The sequence below is a fragment of the Tursiops truncatus genome, chromosome 3, assembly GCF_011762595.2.
Source record: "Tursiops truncatus isolate mTurTru1 chromosome 3, mTurTru1.mat.Y, whole genome shotgun sequence".
Lineage (NCBI taxonomy): Eukaryota > Metazoa > Chordata > Mammalia > Artiodactyla > Delphinidae > Tursiops > Tursiops truncatus.
In genome coordinates, this window is record NC_047036.1 from 91073469 (window position 1) to 91097505 (window position 24037).

Genomic DNA, 24037 nt, shown 5'->3' on the forward strand with positions numbered 1-24037 from the left:
TACTCACAAATAATCAATGTAGATTATTCATATTCCCATGTCTCTTTTTGTTTCATTGCTTACCAACGGCTTTCTTACTTTTTCTTCTAATATCCATGATCTTCTAATCACCTCGTCCAGTGTGTTTTCTCTTGTGTCCATTGACTTTGATTACCTGGGCATTTAGTGCTATCATGAAGCTCCCTCCTGCCTTTCGTCCTTCACCTCCTCCTGAGGCTCTTCCTTGTGTTTTCCCTTCCCTGACTTCTCCTGCTTCTTCCTGCCCCCTGACAATGGCCTGCACCACAGGCTGAGCTCTGGGACTCCTTGCATGACTCAGTCACCCTCAGGGTTTGGCTCTTCTGTATGACACCCAACAGTATGCTTCCTGGTGTCTTTCCAGAGCTTTGGTTCAGCATTTGACATCGCTCTCTCTGGTCGGGGAGACACCATCCTCTCGTATCTGTACCTGAGAATCTGGAGCCTAATTCGATTCCTCCATCTCCTTTCCTGCCCGCATCCAGTTGATGGCCAAATCCCATTGACCTTTCTTTGAGGAAGAAAGGTCCTTCCTTCCTCTGCTTACCAGTCCCCACCTTCTCATACCTGAACTCCTCTCCCCAGGTTCCCTGACTCTAGTCTTTCTTCAGTCTATCTTGCACTGTATTTCCAGAGTTATTCTCCTAAAAGGCTGCCTTGTACACATCACTTTTATTTTTACTAAAACTTCTATCTGTACCAACAGACATCTTTACAGCCAGTCTGATGAATACAGTCCAAATTTCATAGCTTGGCACTGAAGGCTTTCTGTAGTTTTTCTCCTTCCTTCTCATCTCTGTTCACATTGTTCTCTGTTGTCTTAAATGTATCATGAGTCATTCCAACATCTATCTATGTGTGCTGGGGATGGGACTGTACCCGCATTTCCCTTCCCCACTTAGAGTGGTCTCCTCTGGCCCTCACCTGTTCTTTACTCTTTCTCCACCAAAGCCTTCCTCTGCTGGCCCTGCCTGTTGGCAAAGCTTCCCTCTTTGGATTCCTCTAGGAGTTTTCACTGACCATATTATCAGCTGTGTTTTCATGTGTCCGCCCAGTTGTAAACTGCTCCAGGGCAAGGGTCATGTCTTAAGACTCCATCTCCAATGTCCAGCATCTTCTTCATCAGACCATTTCAGAACAAAGGTAGAAAGAATGGGTTCCATAATGGACTGAACAATGAACCAAGTGGAGAAAACTGGGTTAGGATCTTACTTCCGCCTCTACAAGCACAGAGAACCTGGCCATATCTCCTCATCTCTCTGGGCCTCCATTTCTGCATACTTAACTATGAAGGGAGCTGAAGCCATTTCTCAGGTCCTAAACCTAATGTTATATGAATGACTCCAGGGATTGGATTTGGAAACGATATCTGCACTGCAGTCTCCGCTTCCCTGTTATGATTAAGAAGGAGAATAGAGTGGTTTACAGAAGCAATGTGTAACTTAATAAAGACAGGATGGAGAGTTCACAAATAAAGTGGAAGGATTTTTCCTTAAACACAATCACAGAAAGTGATGAGACAACTTTTGGAAAAAAAAAAAAAATAATGAAGAGCTCACAACTGGAAACAAAAGACAATATCTCCTCCTAGGATTCATTTACTTGGCTGTCAGCCTCTGTCTGTGTCCTAAATAGGATTAGCTGCCACTTCTTTCCATTCCTCCGAATTCCTGGTTGAACTGGCAAGTAGCATGTACTTAGCAAAGTCATCACTTGGCCTTCCTGTTCTCCTAAAAATGAAGTCCCCCTCTTCTTCCCCACGCCACCCCTCAATCTGGAAGACATAATCTGAATTCCTTTCAGTTCCATGATATATCACTGCCCTTCTTTCTGCTGGGATAAGCTTTCCCCCTTTATATTTCTCTTCCTCTAAATCAAGATGAGGCTACTTTTCACGAGAAACTGCTTTTGGAAGAATGAATTGACTTCCCACTTATCAATTTTAAAAAATACTTCAATGGGTAGGGATTTCATTGTACTAAATCTCTGATTAGGGGCAGGCAAGCAGAAACATAACTGTCTCTGGAACTCTAAAACTTCTAGAATCTGAGTTGCTACACAGAGTCTCAAAATTCTGGCTACATGCTTTTTCCCTGCCATTGTTTATCAATTCTCTTCTAGAAAACCATCTTCTATAACTGAATCCACATGTCTCTCTTTTCTACAGAAACTTCATTCTTTTTCGTTCCCCATCTTCGCCTCGGGAAATATTTTTGGTTAGGACCGTATCTCAAAGCCTTTCTAACAAGATCTTTTTCTAAAACCTCTGAAGTAATACTGCTCTCCTTGGCCCCCATGTCATCGTGAAGCCCAGACATCCAGACGTTTTCTGATCCCATTAGATGTTGATTACATTGTTGGCCCTTAGTCCTAGTGACTTTTTTTTTCCTTTCAAAGTGGCAGTTGCTGTGATTGAATGGGTTTTAAATTGTCTCAGTAGGAGTTTTTTATGGCTTGGATCTCTTTGGATTTTCCATCTTTTAGGGGGAGGGGATTAAAATAAAACTATGAGGTTTGTCAGACATGTGTTACTGAAACTGAGAGGCTGCACGTCCCCAGGAAGGTTGCAGCGTGATGACACAACTTCAACGTTAATCGCTAGGAGTCCCGTTTCTTACACTGAATTCCAAACTAACTTTTACCCTGGTGGTATACTTCTTTTTTTTTTTTAATAAATTTATTTTAATTTTTGGCAGCGTTGGGTCTTTGTTGCTGCGCGCGGGCTTTCTCTAGTTGCAGCAAGTGGGGACTACTCTTCGTTGCGGTGTGCGGGCTTCTCATTGCGGTGGCTTCTCTTGTTGAGGAGCACGGGCTCTAGGTGCGCGGGCTTCAGTAGTTGTGGCACGTGGGCTCAGTAGTTGTGGCTCGAGGGCTCTAGAGTGCAGGCTCAGCAGCTGTGGCGCACGGGCTTAGTTGCTCCGCGGCATATGGGATCTTCCCGGACCAGGGCTTGAACCCGTGTCCCCTGAATTGGCAGGCGGATTCTTAACCACTGCGCCATACCCTGGTGGTATACTTCTTATAGGCTTTATGTCCTTGATTGCTCCAAAGATATTGTGGCAAAGACTGTATTCCACTCTGCTAACCTTTCTCTGACTAGTTGGATGGCCGATGGCTTCAGCACATTTAATTTAATCAACTTAAAATGTTCAGTTGGGTGGAAAAAAAGAAACCAGATGACTTGGACAACACAAAAAAGAGGAAATAAGATATTTCTGTGGTTCACTCCTCAAGGGTCTTTGGGTTGAACCTCCATGGAAAAAAATATTTTTATGTGCTTTCCAGAAGCAAGAGCTACCCAGATGGTTTAATCCAGCAAGTCTGTATAATTTTTTTTAACCCATGTTGACTAATTGATACTAATTTTTGTATACTTGTGGGCAACATTGCTGGTGGAACAACAAAGGAAAACTCAGATTTTTATCTGACACATTTATTGTCACAGTGGACTTAAATTTTGTACATACTTAGGGAGTGTTTTACTGATAAGAAAATATAGGTGTGGTGTTTGGAGATAGCAGTAAAGTGAAACATTATTTTCCTAATTACTTTAGGGAGGCATCTCTTCCCGTTGTTGAGCTATCTATACTACTAACCTCCAAGAGGCAGAACTCAGTAAATTCACTTAGTGAAATCCTTTCTCCAGTGAGAGAGTGGTTATGGATTTGCACTAATTTTGTTTCCTTCCTTTTGGAGTCTGACATTTTATCTTTCTGACTAAGTAAATTCTCAGTCACAAGAGATATTCCTAGTAGCCAAATTTATTTAGAAATGTTATTTAAGGCTTTTTTCTTTTTTTAAGCTGACACATCTAAAGTTTCGAAATGTATAGGCTAAACTTCAGAGCAGATGTTTAATGCATTCTCTCTCCAATTCCAGAGATTATATCAAGTATTATATAATGTGGAGTGTTTCCTCCATTTACTCAAAGTGTAACTATTGGAAGATCAAAATACATTTAGTTTATTCCTATAGGCTTTAGTATTTAAGTCTACTTGCAGATCACTTATCTGTGGGTATTTATTTTGTTTATAGTTCATGGAAACATAGATGATCATCCCATGTGTTGTTAGAAGTATATCAGCAACTGAGGCCAACAATCATAATCACATTACATACATAATTTGGGAGTCACAGAGGCATGTTCCCATTTGGATATTTGTTTATTAGATAAGCCAGATGTGTCAATCAATTATTTAGATAATTTCAATATTTCCATATATACTATCCAAAGAAACATCTTAACCAGATTTTTATATGTTTACTTTGCTTGCACAGTAGAAGGGGATCCTGGTACGTGCTCACCATTGCTGGGTATTTCGTGTTCTAATCCACTGCAAAGCATCGTGTAGAGAACTCACATGTGGGTCGACCTCGGTGTTGAATGGGTGGGAGAGCCTGAAGCAAGGAAAGGAGATAGAGAAATGTAGGATGTGGGGTCTCTTGGCTGCCATATGAGGTGAAGGAGGGACAGCCCTGAGAACTGGGCTTCCAGGAGCCCCACTGCAGGGCCTTGGGTGCCAGGCTGGAAGTTGGTACTCATGGTTATTCTGTATCTGTCACAGCTTTGTGGCCATGTGAGTTAATAATTGTTTCTTTTAATACAATAGCATTTTCTTGACCTTTTATATGGGCTGATGATTCCGTAACGGAAATGGGCTGTTGTAACTGCAGTAAAATTCTAGATCATGCCAGTACTTGATACCATCCCATTAAAAAAAGAAAGAAAAAGGAAATCGTGGTTAGACAGCCATTTTTAGACCTGGGCTTCTGGAATGTATCGATTGCAAGATGAGGGATACAGAAGGCATGTTGTTATTTTCAGAATTCAGTAGACTACTCGACTGGATGTTTTGGCTTAAATTTGTAAAATGAATAACTGACTAGAAACAGAAGAGTTTCCCCACGTGGCATCTCACTGTGAACTGGATTTATTTGCTGATCCTAGTCTGAATGGGGAGTGGGAACACCCTCTACCACCGATTCCTGTAGCTGGGTGCGTGTTCACGTCTCTTGGTCCTGTCTGACTCTTGTTACTGGTTTTTGTGAAGTCACAGCTTCACCTCCTCAGTTTCCCATGGCACAGTTTTCTGTTCCTCTTGGTGAGATTGGAGAGAACGCTTTCTCAAGCCCCTCCGTGGGAAGCGCACACTTCCTCAGCCTGTGCAGTCTTAAGCTGTGCCAGTCTGGTGGCGCTTGTCTGTCACGTGCTGCCCTGTCCAGCGCCCTCTTTTTTTTTTTGCGGCACGCGGGCCTCTCACTGTTGTGGCCTCTCCCTTTGCGGAGCACAGGCTCTGGATGCGCAGGCTCAGTGGCCATGGCTCACGGGCCCAGCCGCTCCGCGGCATGCGGGACCTTCCCGGACCGGGGCACGAACCCGTGTCCCCTGCATCAGCAGGCGGACTCCCAACCACTGCGCCACCAGGGAAGCCCCCAGCGCCCTCTTGAAGCGCGGTGCCTGTGAGCTATCTCAGCCAGGTCCAGCCGTGGGGCGCCAGTGCACAGAAGGCCCTCAGCGCCTCAGCATTCATCTTCTCCTGCTGCCGTCCAACATGGTGTTAGTCTTTGGGGAACCGTTTTATAGAAGAGTCACTGAATGTGTAGGAAGCAGATTCCTGAGGTCATGTTTTTCTGTTTTTAATTTCTTTTTTTTTAAATTGGAGTATAGTTGATTTACAATGTTGTGTTAGTTTCTGCTATACAGCAAAGTGAATCAGTTATACACATACATCTGTCCACTCTCTTTTAGATTCTTTTCCCATATAGGTTATTGCAGAGTATCAAGTAGAGTTCCCTGTGCTCTCCGGTAGATCCTTATTAGTTATCTATTTTATGTATAGTAGTGTGTGTATGTCATTCCCAATCTCCCAATTTATCCCTCCTCCCACCCCCACCCCCCCCGCCTTTCCCCCTGGTAACCATAAGTTTGTTTTTTTACATCTGTGACTATTTCTGTTTTGTAAATAAGTTTTTTTGTACCGTTTTTTTAGATTCCACATATAAGTGATATCATGTATTTGTCTTTCTCTGACTGACTTACTTCACTCAGTATGGCAATCTCTAGGTCCACCCGTGTTGCTGCAAATGGCATTATTTCATTCTTTTTTATGGCTGAGTAATATTCCATTGTATATATGTACCACATCTTCTTTATCCATTCCTCTGTCAGTGGACATTTAGGTTGCTTCCATGTCCTGGCTAATGCTGCAGTGAACATTGGGGGTGCATGTATCTTTTCAAATGACTGTTTTCTCTGGATATGTGCCCAGAAGTAGAGTTACTGGATCATATGGTAGCTCTGTTTTTAGTTTTTTAAGGAACCTCCATACTGTTCTCCATAATGGTTGTACCAATTAAATTCCCACCAACAGTGTAGGAGGGTTCCCTTTTCTCCACACCCTCTCCAGCATTTATTGTCCGTAGGTTTTCTTGATGATGGTCATTCTGATCGGTGTGAGGTGATACCTCATTGTAGTTTTGATTTGCATTTCTCTAATAGTAATGTTGAGCATCTTTTCATATGCCTCTTGGCTATCTGTATGTCTTCTTTGGAGAAATGTCTACTTAGATCTTCTGCCCATTTTTTGATTGGGCTGTTAGTTTTTTTGATATTGAGCTTCATGAACTGTTTATATATTTCGGAGATTAATTCCATGTTGGTCGCTTCGTTTGCAAATATTTTCTCCCATTCTGAGTTGTCTTTTCCTTTGCTGTGCAAAAGCTTTTAAGTTTAATTAGGTTCCATTTGTCTATATTCTTAATTTATTAATAATTCTTAGTAATTCATATCTCCCTCTATTTGTATAACTCTCTAAAAACATGAATGTAAGACAATTTTTGATTCAGTCAATTTTGTCCTTTACTCTGCCTGTCATTTACAATTTGGTTTGGGAAGGATCCTTGTTCTGTCAGCATATATGCTGGCTGTCCTTCCTAGAGTGGTGTCATCTAGACATTTGAGAACCATACCATTGACATACTTATCAATAATTTGCATGAGTGTTGAGTAAGCCAGAATGGATGCCTTGTGACATACCACAGAAGGCCTCTTCCCCAAGTTTAGCCTAGCTGTCTCCTAACACACAGGAAGTCAGATGATATCCTGAAAGAATTTGTTGATGCCTTGTTGATGCTCAGAATATTGTGAATGAATCCAGGTATACAATGCATATTGGTCTGCTTGCCAAAGATGGCTGTGGTGGGGGGTGTTAGGTTACTCCTGGTAAGGGGTGAGAGGTCATGGAAGAAATGAAGTGTGGTTTATGAGAGGGAGAGTTTTCCCTTTACACTGTATTATTTGATTTGGTCTGTCTTCTGTTGGAGGAGTTCCTGAAATGTATGTATGGTGCTCTTGGTCCTCTGCTCCTACTTAAAAATGTGAAGAAGCTAATTGGAAGCTCTGTGGAGCAGGGTACACTAGCCAACAGGTGGGCTTTGGAGCCAATTATTTTGCCAACTTGAATGTCTATACAGTAACTGGAGATTTTTTTCTTAGTTTTTCCAGAGAAGATTTCTCTTAACTTCCTTCTTTAAGGGTGTCTGCTTCTTACATTTGAAGAAACAAAACTTCGGGAAAGGAAAACAGCAGTTGAATCCCAGAGCTCAGAATGCATAATTTTAAAAATACCCCTTCCCCCCCCCCCCCTCAATCCAAGCCTCACTTGTGTTGCCCATAGTGCCTGAGGTCTGCAGTCCTCATACCCGACTTTGCCCGGGGTTCTCTGTTGTTGAGGGAAGAAGCTCAAGGTTAGAAGACACAGTCCTAGAACTGTGAAGGGTTAAGGTTGAGACGTGGGGTCCAGTCTCTGTCTAGATAAACTTTCAAATGGTCCCTTCACTTCTAGTCTCACGTCTCACTCCTGTCCTCCGCGGTACACGGTGTCTGCAGGCCTGCGCCTCTTTGGAGTTTTGTGAGAGCAGTTTGTTCTCAGTACCCCCTCTGCAGGTTCTTCAGAGGCTACAGCAGAGTGGGGAAGTTAGCTCAGGGATCGCTCTGCTTTGTCTTCCCAAATTTGTTGAAATGGCTCCTCTGCTGTCTTCCCTCCTATTTCTTGCCCTCACCTTTCTCTTTAGGTCTTTTTTGGGGGAGGGGGCGGGGTGGATTTTGCCATCATCTGGATGGCTTTGCACAGAAGAGGTGAGTAGGGTGAGTAACCAGCGGCCCGTTATCGTGCTCCAGAGAAAAGGCTGGAAGTTAGTTGAGTTTCTATACAGTGTTATATCAATATGTCATGTAACTTAAACCCTATTATTATTATGAAATTCAAGATACTCCTACATAATTTCTAAATGATCTGCCGACGTTACTCAGTCTCTGATCCAACAGATTTATAGGGCAAGCAAAGCCCATGGCAGCACGTTGGCACTTGTGTTCTAGAGGCAGCTGGATGTCCCCACGAGCACGTCCCTTGTGGGTCGGGGACTGGAGTCTCCTCCCACCTGACTCTGCGGTGCTCTGAGTTGAATTATTCCCCCTCTAGGACCCAGCTCCTTATTTGTGCATGAGGGCCTGGTCTCTGCAGTGCCTTATAGGTCCGCATTCTGTGACTCCCAGCGCACATGCAGCCAGCTAAGGGGAGGACGGCTTGTGTAAAAGCCACACGCCTCTCCCTCCATGGTCTTCCATCTAGACCTGGAGACCCACAACCACATGGTAACTGAAGTCCCCATGAAATGTCGTTGCTTGCATGTAAAGTGTAGCCTGGGGGACTGCTCCGGTTCTCAGCTCTTCTGGTCCCGAGGCTGTGGCTCCCGGAGAACAGATGCTTGTTGGCTGTAGCGCACACACCCACGTGCTCATGAGATGGCCCGGTTTGCTCTGAGTGAAGTACAGGTTAGAGGACTAGAAACTCTGCTTCAGTTAGCATTCAGCGTTCTACGGGAGGGAAATGTGTTATCCGGGCCATTTCCATTGAAACTACGCTCACTGTAAAAAGTCCTACTGAACTATAAAACAAGCCGTATTAGAGGAAGGACGTTCAGTGAAGCTTTATAAACTCGAACATGGGAATCATGGACTGTGTGATGTCCTTACGTCCTATTTTGTTGAACGATCCAGACATATTTACTCCTATAGCCTTATAAACAGATGGTGCATCTGTCATAGGAGGGTCAGTTCAGTACGGTCTGAATTCTAGGTTTATTTCAGTTGCAAGTTGAGGACCTATTCCAAGTTAGCTTAAAACAACAACAACAAAATTAACTCATATAACTTGTAAGTCTATGAGTGACCTTGGCTAGATCCTGAGACCCAGCTGTTAGATTCATACCTGACTCTCTGCACTTCTGTTCATTGTGCTCGTGCATGTCGAGCTCAGGGAAGGTTCACTTGGGTCAGTTCTGACCCCAGACCAGCCCCTATGGGGAGTGGGTATCATGACTGTCCTTGCTCAGGCAGCAGCCCTCTGGCAACCACACAGAAGGGAAAGTTTTCCCCAAAAGGAACAGGATGGGCAGTAACAACAGCTCCTCACCACTCTCTGCTTCATACATGGAAAGTACAGTCACTTGAGAAAGATTAAATTTGCAGAACAGGAAACCAGAAAGGAGCAGGGTTTGGACTTTTTAAAGTAGGCAGAGAGGAGCCATGGGAGGATACAAACAATATAATGAATGACCTGATGGGATTTGTATCTTAAAGCTCAACGTGGGCTCCATGTGGAGAATCAATCAGCTAAACTGAGTTGGAAATAGGAGACCAGGTAATGATCAAAAACTGGTAGCACCTGGCACAGAACCAGAACTCTGTCTTCCATGTTTGGATTTCACCCAGAGAAGAGTTGGCAGCTCGCCGTGGGAAATCTGACAAATGAGAAATGTGTGTGTGACAAATGAGTGTATACACCGTGGTTGACTAAGATGAGCATCCCAGATTGAGGCTCTATCCACACAAGCCATTTCCCAGTGGAGGATTTGCCACAAATGAGCTGCACTTGGATGTATTATTGGACCTTAAGTCCCCATCCGGACTTGACAACTGAGATCCTGTCTAGTTGTGGCTGAGGCCACGTACTGCTTCCTGGGATCATGGTCCCAGGAATCCATGAGTGGTTTCAACAAGTACATCAATCAAACCCCTGAACATGTGTAAGCAGAAGGTCCATTCCACTTGTCAGATTAAGAGGGGGCTGAACTGAAGGAGATTAAGAACCACTGCTTCATGAAAGTCCCCCTGGAGAAATGAAGTAGCCCTGCTTCCTCTCAGAACCCCTTTTCTGGGATTCCAAACTCCCATTACTCAATTTATTTCTGAAAGAGACCCACGGTGTCATGGGATGTTCCAATGACAGATATATTCCTGGGGCTGTCCCACCTGAAACAGGAGACATATTTTTATAAAAAAATCTTGTTATCAGTATGGTAGCAAACAAGAGTAATGCTGGTGTTACTGTTTAAAACTAATGGTCTTCAAACTTCTCTGTCTAACAAATAAGTAGTTTGAGTTTTTACAGCTGTATAGCCAATTTCTGTATATTTAGAAATTAAATACTTTCCCTCCTGTATTAATATTCTGTACCTTATAAAGCACAAACTAGGCATTAAAGGACCAGGTGAGAAATAAACAGATAGATGAATATTCTTTCCATACTTCAGTGAATTGTCACAGTTACCGTATCTTTGAGAACTTTGTTTGAAACTACAAGGATTAAATAGATTTTGCAGAAATACGCCCCAGCCCCTTTCTTGTACTATTTCCCTTGAAAATATGTTTTAAGTTCTAAACAACAGTTTAACAAAAATTGAAACTACAATTTTGTTATAAATTTGAGACCCTGAGTCGTTTCCTGCTGCCACATTGCATCACCTTGAGACTGAGTCAAACCCTGGTAAGGACTGGATCCTGTCCTCACCACACCCCATTGGGAGGGCAAACACTGGCTAATCCCCGGAATTCCTGAATGTGTTGACAATGTTTTCTAATCTCCTGGCTTTGTCTGTACTTTTGAAGTCTTAGCATTAACAGCCTTTGTTTTTGAATTAAAAACAAACAAACAACTACCACCACAAAACCTTAAGGTGGGGAGAAATCTGTGAGCAAAATTTGGTTTCGATTAAGTGATCAGGTTGTTTCTGTTTCAACAGCTTTAGTGAAGAGTTTTTTAAGAAGAGAGAATGTAATGCTGAACTGGGTTTTTCTGTGTGTTATGTTTAACTGCCACCGTAGGAAATAGGGGAAAAAAAAAAGACTGGAATGAAATATACAAAATGCCAATAATAAGTTGTGGAAAGTGATTGCCTAGGTGGCTTTTTTTTCCTCTTTATTCCCCAGTTTTCAGTTATATCAGATATAATTGCTTTGTTTACAAAACAAACAGTTTTCTCCCCCAAATGTTACTGCCATTTCTAAAAGTGCCAAAATCTCCTCAGCCTGATTTAAGAATGTCTACATCAGTTGGCAGTGATAGGCATTGAAATGTAAATTGATGTTTTACTACGTTTTATATTCTAAACTACCCAGGTGTCCCCACCCCCAAAGCTTTGTAATTCTTGCATTGCCTACTTTTTAAATTTAAGTAACTGTGAAGTTGAGTGTATATTACTGTGACTGCTGCTTATGCCATGTGGGAAGCCAAATACAGCTGCATTCTTGATGTCTGTCTGATGCCGGTCTAACAGCCAGAAATATTTGAACTCTCCATTATTGTTAAAGGAGGGAAAATCCACAAAACACACTTCCTTCTTCACCTCTGAATGCCTCCTTTAGTTTATACCTACCCCCCTGTCATCGTACTCAATTCATGGAAATTATTTTTCTGCAGTTGTTGAAAAATAATTCAATTCTGACCCTTCAAGCATGAGATGACCCTGATTGTTTTTCACTGCTCTTGCCTTAGAAGAAATTAAATCTCCAGCAGTATTTTGCATCCAGCCAACACACATCAAACCTCCTGCCTGTCTTGGCTTTGAGAGCCTTGGAAGTTTCTGAATCAGTCAGAAATTACAGTAGAGCTGAGACTGATCAATGAGGAAGCCCCATTTTATTTTTCAGACACCTTCTATCTCTCTTGTAGCCAATGTGTGTGTCTGTGCTTTCTCTAAAATACAACTGATTCTTATTCACTTACTTGTTTTAACCCGGAAGCTTCTGTGTTTCCCCCCTTACCGGCTTCCTTAGTGAACAGCTATCATTTTAATGTAAATGACTCTTTTGTAGATTTGAACTTTACTTGGATTCTCCTTAGCAGAAATAAGATTAGGTAATATTATGACCTCCTAAATCTGGAGGCACCAGTTTTCCTCGTTTGCAATTTTTTTTAACTGGGTTTCTCCATTAAAAATATTTTAAGAACGTGAAGATAAATGACCGGTAGAAGCAGCTGCTTTTCATGGATTCTGCCTGTTTACTTACCCACCTTGTGGTACTCATTGATGTCAAGGAAAATAGCTAAATTTTATTAAAGTATTTTTGAGGTATGAAACTCAAACATTTCTGTGGTGTTAGCTTTAAACATGGTGGCCAAAATCGTACTCATTATAAAGCAGAAATAAAATGTTCACATTTTTGCCTCAGTGAGCTGAGTAGTATATTTATACCAATTAAATATTTAACTTACATGTAAACTGTATTCTTTGGTTACTGTTAAGAAGCCAGATACTTAGTGAATTGTATAGGTGAAGACTTATTCCCTGAAGGCATATACCATTTCCAAGTTCTCTTCGAATAGGCAAGTTCAGTCAATTAGCAAGTGTTTAATGACTACCCCAAGGACTTTTAGTACATTAGGAGCCCCGTTTACCACTTTCCTTCCCAATTTAAAAAAAAAATGTGTCAGAGTGAATACAACTGAATTCCAAGGTTTGATGTCTTTTCTCTTAATGTACACATTCTGACTTCTTATTTTGTAAACTTCGTTATAAATTCAGTCTCCTGGGCATCGGCCCTTCAGGAGCACACTCCTGGCCCAGCCTCCCAAGCCTGCACCCATGTAGTCCCCCTGAGCAGACATCGGATCAGCTCTTGGAGGAGCTTGGTTCTCTTCTCTGAGTGTTACGTGGCTCTTCATCTGCCCTGCCCAAAACTTGGGGCTGGAGCTCAATGTGCTATTGCTGGTGCTGAGAGTGCCTCGCTTGGGCAATTATAATATTTATAGCTGGTAACACTAATAATGAAGACAAACACTATATGGCACTCAGCATCCTAAGCTCTTGATAATTCATTAACGTAAGGAACCCTTCACTCCTCAACACCTTAGACGTAATTATCCCTATTTTTCAGATGAGGAAGCAGAGACAGAAAAATTAAGTGACTTCTCCAAAGTCACAGGGCTATGTAGCATCACAGCTAAAATTGAAGCATGGGAGTCTGGTTCCAGAGCCTGTGCTCCTAACCACTACACTGCCTCCCTGGGGGCCTGCAAGCCTGTAAGCCCGTCTGCTAACCAGCAGCTCTGGGATTGGTTGATATTTGCATTCCAGATTATTGGTGTCCTTCTTGGTTTGTGCAATAAATGACGCAATGTCGTTTCAAACCCAAGGTCAAGTATCCTGCACCTACAGGCTGCCATCTCGCGCCCTCTTGGGAGCATGGCTTAGTCGTGTGGGCCAGAGAAGCTTGAAAAGGGGGTATTGCCGCCAGCATCATGCCCTATCATAGGATTCCCCTATGGGGGCACTCAAGGGTCTGCCATGAACATGGGGAAGACCAGCCTACGCAGGTCAGGATGCTGCCTTCGTCTCCTGGACTCCTAAACAGTCTGGCAGACCCTGCCAAAGTCTTACGGTTACTAAAATTAGGTAAAGTGAACAGAATGTTCAGATTCTAGTTCTTTCTGCTTCTGCAAAGTTGGAGCCGTCGAGCTTGGTATAAAGTTGAAGTAAAAGATGTCCTTTTGAAACTGTTTTGTTTCCTGGGGGAATGGAAGTCTGAAAGTCTTTTCATCACAGTGGTTTTCTGCAGAAGATTTCATGCCCAGAGAAACTTCTTTGCACCGTAAGTGAAGATGTGCTTCTCCAAGCACTAAGTCTCCTTGTGTAGTTCTGTTATGGAAAAGACGTGGACCAGGAGAGTTTCCCAGGCAGTCTGCCCTCAAATACCAAGACAGTGAAATCCACGTCCACCATTTTATTGTACTCCCTGCACCCAGTTCCTCTAAGTATTATTGGGTCTTCTTAATTCTCAAGTACTAAATTCCATTTAAATATACTTTTTCTCAGACGATCGTGTATTTTTCTCATATTGAATGGGTTGAAGAAATGAATCCACTTGCAAGCTGAATCAGATTTAAGTTTACTTGGGAATTCCTTTGGGGAAATAGCATGGTATATGTATGTGTTTGGTTATTGGAATCTAAGTTAAAAAGGAAGCCAGTGTTTTTATTTAGAGGAAAATTCCTCTTTGATTCATTTCTTATGTATACTGAAATCATACTTTTGAAGAACCCAAAATGTGAAGTGAAAAGAAGAGGATGAGGAGAGTTTTGTGTTGTTCCCAGAATTGATTTTTTTAAAAAAATAGACCCTATTTTTATTGTGGAACAATTGAACAGTTTTGTGCAGCTCCGAGAGCCAAGTCATCTCACCCCTAAATAATTACAGAAAATCCGTTCGGCCCAGCCTAGGAGAAGCAGAACCAAGGAGGCAGAGTTTTAGGAGTATTGTTGGTAATAACACACAGCTGGAAGTTACCACCTCGATCCGTGGAGGGGGCTACGGGTCCTAAGGATGAGGCCCTCGGTTTTTTCCCCTTGAAGATGACATTCGTATCTCTTGCATGTATCTTCGTGCTGAATTGCTAGAACCTAAGAGTTTGTCATTCAGCGAGGAACCTGTTGCTGCTTTTCAGCAGCTTATGTTTTACTTGTAGGCTGCATATCCGGGATCCATGAAGAAGTATAGCATTATGTACAAGGCTGGGTGGGGCTGTGCGTTTCCTTGAGGAAATGGGCAGGAAGAAGAGTCCAATTTTAACTCTGCTTGTTTTCTATATATAATATCTGTCCTCAGGGCAGCTTTCTATTTTTCTGTCTTTTGGAAGGAAAACTGAAAACTAGGGGTACATCCCTTTTCTTCAGGGATTTTGGTTTTGTAGAAAGCCTGTCAAGGGGGACCTGCCCTCGCATCCTCAAGCATCATACGGGCCTATAGCATGTCCCTCTGCCCTGATCTGATGCAGTCGCTGGTTGCAGACACGTTTCACAAGGAAGAAGCTGGTAAGCTAATTGCATTTTATTATCGAAGTGTTGCTCTCGGAGTCCTCCTCTTCTTGGCAGCATCATAACACTTATTTTAATCAAATACATTATTCATTTATCTGAGATTTCAGACTTCTAGTAACTTGAGTGAGCATCAGTCATTCATCTGATATGTGCTAAATGTTGAAAGTGACTGGATCATAGTAAGCAACTTTATTTAAAAGTAATTTTCAGTAGTATGGCAGCATTTGTATAAGAGGTTTCTTTATGTGTTAAAATGTCCTCAGTCATCAACGTAATGATGAGACGATTTCATTTTCATGAACTATCACAATGTTCCTGAAAGTAGGTCAGCACCACTAAGTTCAGTTCGTCGACAAATACTGAGTGCCTATTTTTCTTTCAGTTTCACGGATCTTTTTTTTTTTTTTTTTTTTCCCCATTCGCCGGCCTCTCACTGTTGTGGCCTCTCCCGTTGCGGAGCACAGGCTCTGGACGCGCAGGCTCAGCGGCCAGGGCTCACGGGCCCAGCCGCTCCGCAGCATGTGGGGTCCTTCCGGACCGGGGCACAAACCCGTGTCCCCTGCATCGGGAGGCAGACTCTCAACCACTGCGCCACCAGGGAAGCCCAGAAATGTTGATTTAATGGTAAATGCTTCAGCCTTTCTCTCTTAACATCTGGCCTGAGTGGGGATGGGGAAGAGACTCAGGAGGGAAAGTGCGCACGCGCGCACACACAAGTTAGCATCACCTCAGAACGACAGATCACAGAGAAATCGCAGTCTTGTTTCTGTTGTCAGTCACGAGATTGTCTCTTGGAATAACACAGGACTTCTAACACCTGGGGTTTCAGAGAATCTGGCAAGTTAAGGAAACTTCATTGCATTCATTAAATGTGATTACTTTGGTCACCTCTTCTTAAATTCACGACATGAGGTGCTTCCTAATCTGAGCCATCCAGAGGCATTTGGGGTCTGTGTTTAGTTATCTAAGGTATTTATAGGAAACCATAAAAACCCTTTTGATAACATGTGCTCTCCCGAGTATGCATATTTTTGTACATTTCAACTCATGGCAACTTGCTGTGTAAATAAATATTCCATCTCCCCCACCACCCCCAACAGTTTGTTTCAAAGGAGCCTGTTTCCTTTGCTCTAATAGTTTGAGATAAAGTGAATGGGCTTACGCCATTTGCTCTTTTGTGAAATTTTGTTTCACTAATATTAGTGATAGTCAAGTTCATAGAGCACTCACTGCATGTTGGATGCTTTATGTATAATATCTCATTTAATCCCACTTAATCATATGTCTTTGCAAATGACTCCCCGCTCTGTAAGCAATAGCTCCTCCAAACCCGGTTTTGCCCCTGGGTAGATACTTTTAATGATCTCCATTTTATAGATGAGAAGACAGACATTAAGAAATCTGCCCCAGGTCACACAGTAAGTGGTAGAGCCTAGCTTGAAGCCCAGGCTGTCTGGCTCCAAACCCTGAGGCACTCTGCCCACAGGAAAGAGGCTGGGTTTTTCTGAAGATCTGTATAAAAGTTCTGCCTCATAGAAATGTTAGATTAATTATACTTAATATGCAATCCTATATTCTTCTTAGTGTTCAAACAGGTCCTTTCTTGCTTTAATCAATTTTCAAAATACCTTTCACTAGAATTAGAAGTTTTTTGAAGTGTTAATACATTGAATATATGTGTATATAATTTATGCATTAATCAGAATTTTACACTAATGTGAAAAACTTACCAAATAAACTGACAGATTCTCCAGGCTCACCCGTTTGGAGCTTTTCAGGCAAGTGAATCCGGCATAGGAAGGCAAAGGGACCGTTTGGGGCGACCTAAAAGCTGGCAGACCAGGGCATGGGTGTGGACATGAAGGCTCACATAGCCCGCTGCTGTTGTGTGCTAGTGTGTAGGCATCTAGTTGTGGAAAATTGACTCCAAAAGTCAACTAATTAACCCCTTATTCACCCACTGAGGCCTAGTATTCCAGCATTGACAGATGGGATACAGTCATACTGTATTCAATAGCTTAAGCAGAAATGATTAATGCAAATGTGAAAAAGTTTCCGTTACGTTATTTCTCTACCTCAGTGTACATGGATGAGGCGTTCATACTTGTTGATTCTGTTTTCTCTGGAGTTTGGAAAATCCAATGTTAGAAGTGATAAACTTTAGTTTTCCTTGTGATTTTTGAGTTTCCGTTAAGGTGGAAGCTAGTTAATAATGTACAGTCTTTGTGCTTGAAGAGGTGATAAACTAGGTCATTGGACTTCATAGTTGATGAATCCACTGTACAGCGAATATAAGACCAGAAGGTTACGCTCAAAGTTATATAGGTCCTATAGAACTTCACTTAGTGTCGGGTCATTGTTGGCATATAAAAACTAGGGATTGGTATAGATAGAATTGAAGTAATTAGCATATGATTTGGATGTTTATAAGGAACATTGGCCATGTGAAATACCCTTGAAATAAATACCACAACTCACAAAACTCTCTTAGTATCAACAAAATCATGATGTTCTATATTGTCTCGAAGTTCAATATGTATTTTCCTGGTTTCTTTCGTACATACTGGGAAATCGGTCATCATGATTATCTTAGACACATTACTTGTAACTTTCATAGCTGTCAAGAAAATTTGTGAGCTTTTTCTTTCTAGGAGGAAATTCCAGTTTGGAGATGGTATGAGAGGGAAAGGATTAATGAGGAAGAATACTAACATCCTTGGCTGTAGGAACAAAGCCAACATGGGCGACAGCCATGAGTAATGGGTGAAACATCACCCATATCCTGTGGTCATGCGAATGTTCTCAGTCGTGATCTGGCCAAATAACAGGCCTCCTTCACTTTAAGGAAACATGTTAAGAATATCTGCTTTACAAAACTGAAGCAGTATGATTCTTTTTTTAAAGGATTTATGTCCTAAGATAGTTTTTAGGTGGGAGCATAGTATTTACTGGTGACATGCGAGAATGCAGTACAGACTGAGCTCCTAAATTAGAGTTGGAAATGTGACATTAGGGAATCTCTAAAGCTGGGAAACTTACAAGGAAGGGGAGAAACTTGCAGGGAGTGAGAAGCACAGAGATAGGGAAATGTGGTGGTACCTTACTATTCCAATTTTTTTTTAAAAGGATGTAATCTCTGTAATTTTCACCAGTGATTGAAGGTCAAGCTTTTGAATTTTTTTTCACCCTGAGGAAACATTACTGGAATTAGATAGGAATTTTGGAGAATACGATTAGCTTTTCATAATGAAGACTTAAAAATTTTGACTGCAATATGTAAATTCTGCAATCCAAGGAATTTCTGTAGCTGGGGAAAAGTGTTTGTTGGGCTCATCTCTTTAGGATCAGAAAACTCTTGTTAAGGTATAGGGAGTACGTAGGAGCATGCTAAGAAGAAGTGAGAGAGAATGGTAACAGATACACACTCCTATTTATAAAATAGATAAACAGGGACCTATTGTATAGCACAGGGAACTATATTCAGTATCCTGTAACAACCTATAATGAAAAAGAATCTGAAAGAATATATATATGTGTAACTGAATCACTTTGCTGTACACCTGAGACACTGAAAATCAACTGTACTTCAATTTAAAAACAAAAAAGAGAGGGAGAATGGGCTGTTCTGCCATCCTCTGTAGTCATATGACCCAAAATCAGTGCAACCGTATGTTTTCGTTTTAGAGCTATCACAATGTGGAGGTGCAGTCGCAAGGCCAAGTTCATATAACCGATGTGGAAATGGACACCAGGGCTTTTTCCTAGTTGGACTAAATATTCATATTTAGATCTGAAAATTAGTACACTAAATTGAAGCTTCCAAAGAAGAGGAAGAGTAGATCTTTTTCCAGGTTAGGCTACATTAGCATGTTCTTTCTGCTTTGGATAGACTAAATCTTTAATTCTTATTGGATCAGAGACATAGCTTTGCTAAATTGGAAAAAAATCAGCATGCCTTATTCTCCCTCTAAAGGAAGAAATGTCAAGTTACTGTAGCTTTCAATTCACTGTGCTAGAAAGAATGGTAAGATGGGCCCTGTTGCCTATAAGAATTTGATTAGGGCCCTTTTATTAACGTTTATGACATCAGATTGATTCGTTTCTGAAAATGCAGTGGTTTCTGTGTTGTTGATGTATGAGAGGTGAGATCTCCCTCTGTGTTGTCTAGAAATGCACTACCCGAGAGTCATATCTCAAGGATGTTGATGTATTAACTCTCGTAAGAGAGTCTTCAAATTGAATTTTGTTTTAAACATCATTATTGGAGTATAATTGCTTTACAATGGTGTGTTAGTTTCTGCTGTATAACAAAGTGAATCAACTGTACATATACATAATCCCCATATCTCCTCCCTCTTGTGTCTCCCTCCCACCCTCCCTATCCCACCCCTCTAGGTGGACACAAAGCACCGAGCTGATCTCCCTGTGCCATGCGACTGCTTCCCACTAGCTATCTGTTATACATTTGGTAGTGTATATATGTCCATGCCACTCTCTCACTTCGTCCCAGCTTACCCTTCCCCTTCCCCGTGTCCTCATGTCCATTCTCTATGTCTGCATCTTTATTCCTGTCCTGCCTCTAGGCTCTTCAGAACCTTTTTTTTTAGATTCCATACATACGTGTTAGCATATGGTATTTGTTTTTCTCTTTCTGACTTACTTCACTCTGTATGACAGTCTCTAGATCCATCCACGTCTCAACAAATGGCCCAATTTGTTCCTTTTTATGGCTGAGTAATATGCCATTGTATATATGTGCCACGTTTTCTTTATCCATTAATCTGTCGATGGACACTTAGGTTGCTTCCATGTCCTGGCTATTGTAAATAGAGCTGCAATGAACATTGTGGTACATGACTCCTATTGAATTATGGTTTTCTCAGGGTTTATGCCCAGTAGTGGGATTGCTGGGTCATATGTAGTTCTATTTTTAGTTTTTTAAGGAACCTCCATACTCTTCTCCATAGTGGCTGTATCAATTTACATTCCCACCAACAGTGCCAAGAGGGTTCCCTTTTCTCCACACCCTATCCAGTATTCACTGTTTGTAGATTTTTTGATGATGGCCATTCTGACCGGTGTGAGGTGATACCTCATTGTAGTTTTGATTTGCATTTCTCTAATGATTAATGATGTTGAGCACCCTTTCATGTGTTTGTTGGCAATCTGTATATCTTCTTTGGAGAAGTGTCTATTTAGGTCTTCTGCCCATTTTTGGATTGGGTTGTTTGTGTTTTTGATATTGAGCTGCATGAGCTGCTTGTATGTTTTGGAAATGAACCCTTTGTCAGTTGCTTCATTTGCAAATATTTTCGCCCATTCTGAGGGCTGTCTTTTTGTCTTGTTTATGGTTTCCTTTGCTGTGCAAAAGCTTTTAAGTTTCATTAGGTCCCATTTGTTTGTTTTTATTTCCATTTCTCTAGGAGGTGGGTCAAAAAGGATCTTGCTGTGATTTATGTCATGGAGTGTTCTGCCTATGTTTTCCTCTAAGAGTTTGATGGTGTCTGGCCTTACATTTAGGTCTTTAATCCATTTGGAGTTTTTTTGTGTGTATGGTGTTAGTGAGTGTTCTAATTTCATTCTTTTACTTGTAGCTGTCCAGTTTTCCCAGCACCACTTATTGAAGAGGTTGTCTTTTCTCCATTGTAAATTCTTACCTCCTTTATCAAAGATAAGGTGACCATATGTGTGTGGGTTTATCTCAGGGCTTTCTTTCCTGTTGCATTGATCTGTATTTCTGTATTTGTGCCAGTATCATACTGTCTTGTTGACTGTAGCTTTGTAGTAGAGTCTGAAGTCAGGGAGCCTGATTCCTCCACCTCCGTTTTTCTTACTTAAGATTGCTTTGGCTCTTCGGGGTCTTCTGTATTTTCATACAAATTGTGAAATTTTTTGTTCTAGTTCTGTGAAAAATGCCATTGGTAGTTTGATAGGGATTGCATTGAATCTGTAGATTGCTTTGGGTAGTATAGTCATTTTCACAATGTTGATTCTTCCAATCCAGGAGCATGGTATATCTCTCCATTTGTTTGTATCATCTTTAATTTCTTTCATCAGTGTCTTATAGCTTTCTGCGTACAGGTCTTTTGTCTCCTTAAGTAGGTTTATTCCTAGGTATTTTATTCTTTTTGTTGCAGTGGTAAATGGGAGTGTTTCCTTAATTTCTCTTTCAGATTTCTCATCATTAGTGTATAGGAATGCCAGAGATTTCTGTGCATTAATTTTGTATCCTGCTACTCTACCAAATTCATTGATTAGCTCTAGTAGTTTTCTGGTAGCATCTTTAGGATTCTCTATGTATGGTGTCATGTCATCTGCAAACAGTGACAGTTTTACTTCTTCTTTTCCAATTTGGATTCCTTTTATTTCTTTTTGTTCTCTGATTGCTGTGGCTAAAACTTCCAAAATTATGTTGAATAATAGTGACGAGAGTGAGCAACCTTGTCTTGTTCCTGATCTTAGTGGAAATGGTTTCAGTTTTTCACCATTGAGAAGGATGCTGGCTGTGAGTTTGTCATATATGGCCTTTATTGTGTTGAGGTTAGTTGCCTCTACGCCTACTTTCTGGAGGGTTTATATCATAAATGGGTGTTGAATTTTGTCGAAAGCTTTTTCTGCATCTATTGAGATGATCGTAAGGTTTTCGCCTTCAGTTTGTTAATATGGTGTATCACATTGTTTTGCGTATATTGAAGAATCCTTGCATTCCTGGGATAAACTCCACTTGATCACAGTGTATGATCCTTTTAATATGCTGTTGGGTTCTGTTTGCTAGTATTTTGTTGAGGATTTTTGCATCTATGTTCATCAGTGATGTTGGCCTGTAGTTTTCTTTTTTTGTGGCATCCTTGTCTGGTTTTGGTATCAGGTTGATGGTGGCCTTGTAGAATGAGTTTGTGAGTGTTCCTCCCTCTGCTGTATTTTAGAAGAGATTGAGAAGGATAGGTGTTAGTTCTTCTCTAAATGTTCGAAAGAATTCGCCTGTGAAGACATCTGGTCCTGGGTTTTTGTTTGTTGGAAGATTTTTAATCACAGTTTCAATTTCAGTGCTTGTGATTAGTCTGTTTATATTTTCTATTTCTTCCTGGTTCAGTCTCAGAAGGTTGTGCTTTTCTAAGAATTTGTCTATTTCTTCCAGGTTGTCCATTTTGTTGACATAGAGTTGCTTGTAATCTCTCATGATCCTTTGTATTTCTGCAGTGTCAGTTGTTACTTCTCCATTTTCATTTCTAATTCTATTGATTTGAGTCTTCTCCCTTTTTTTCTTGATGAGTCTGGCTAATGATTTATCAATTTTGTTTATCTTCTCAAAGAACCAGCTTTTAGTTTTATTCATCTTTGCTGTCATTTCCTTCATTTCTTCTTTTTCATTTATTTCTGATCTGATCTTTATGATTTCTTTCCTTCTGCTAACTTTGGGGTTTTTTTGTTCTTCTTTCTCTAATTGCTTTAGGTGTAAGGTTAGGTTGTTTATTTGAGATGTTTCTTGTTTCTTGAGGTAGGATTGTATTACTATAAACTTCCCTCTTAGAACTGCTTTTGCTGCATCCCATAGGTTTTGGGTCGTGGTGTTTTCATTGTCATTTGTTTCTAGGTATTTTTTGACTTCCTCTTTGATTTCTTCTGTGATCTCTTGGTTATTTAGTAATGTACTGTTTAGCCCCCGTGTGTTTGTATTTTTTACAGATCTTTTCCTGTAATTGATATCTAGTCTCATAGCATTGTGGTCAGAAAAGATACTTGATACAATTTCAGTTTTCTTAAATTTACCAAGGCTTGATTTGTGACCCAAGATATGATCTATCCTGGAGGATGTTCCATGAGCACTTGAGAAAAATGTGTATTCTGTTGTTTTTGGATGGAATGTCCTATAAATATCAATTAAGTCCATCTTGTTTAATGTGTCATTTAAAGCTTGTGTTTCCTTATTTATTTTCATTTTGGATGACCTGTCCATTGGTGAAAGTGGGGTGTTAAAGTCCCCTACTATGATTGTGTTACTGTCTATTTCCCCTTTTATGGCTGTTAGTATTTGCCTTATGTACTGAGGTGCATAAATATTTACAATTGTTATATCTTCTTCTTGGATCGATCCCTTGATCATTATGTAGTGTCCTTCTTTGTCTCTTGTAATAGTCTTTATTTTAAAGTCTATTTTGTCTTATATGAGAATTGCTCCTCCACCTTTCTTTTGATTTCCATTTGCATGGAATATCTTTTTCCATCCCATCACTTTCAGTCTGTGTGTGTCCCTACGTCTGAAGTGGGTCTCTTGTAGACAACATATGTACGGGTCTTGTTTTTGTATCCCTTCAGCCAGTCTGTGTCTTTTGGTTGGAGCATTTAATCCATTTACATTTAAGGTAGTTATCGATATGTATGTTCCTGTTACCATTTTCTTAATTGTTTTGGGTTTGTCATTGTAAGTCTTTTCCTTCTCTTGTGTTTCCTGCCTAGAGAAGTTCCTTTAGCATTTGTTGTAGAGCTGGTTTGGTGGTGCTCAATTCTTTTAGCTTTTGCTTGTCTGTAAATATTTTAATTTTTCTCTGGAATCTGAATGAGATCCTTACTGGGTAGAGTAATCTTGGTTGTAGGGTTTTCCCTCTCATCACTTTAAATATGTCCTGCCGCTCCATTCTAGCTTGATCAGCTGTTAACCTTATGGGGATTCCCTTGTATGTTAATTGTTGCTTTTCCTTTGTTGCTTTTAATATTTTTTCTTTGTGTTTAGTTTTTGATAGTTCGATTAATATGTGTCTTGGCGTGTTTCTCCTTGGATTTATCCTATATGGGACTTTCTGCACTTCCTGGACTTGATTCAGTAGTTCCTTACCCATATTAGGGAAGTTTTCAACCATAATCTC

The 24037-nt window shown here is 40.9% G+C and overlaps 1 protein-coding gene across 5 annotated transcripts in view; it reads left to right on the forward strand.

Moving 5' to 3' along the window:
- The window catches only part of MCC (MCC regulator of WNT signaling pathway), a 426733-nt gene that overhangs the window by 204418 nt on the left and 198278 nt on the right, over positions 1 to 24037 (forward strand). Inside the window, exon 1 of one of the 5 annotated variants that reach the window (XM_073802388.1) lies at positions 15670 to 15797. The exons of the other annotated variants lie outside the window; for them this stretch is intronic. Within the exon in view, the coding sequence (XP_073658489.1) occupies positions 15693 to 15797 (105 nt within the window). The 5' untranslated portion in view covers positions 15670 to 15692. Of the gene's footprint in view, positions 1 to 15669; positions 15798 to 24037 lie in introns of those variants that run through there. 5 annotated transcript variants of the gene reach the window in all.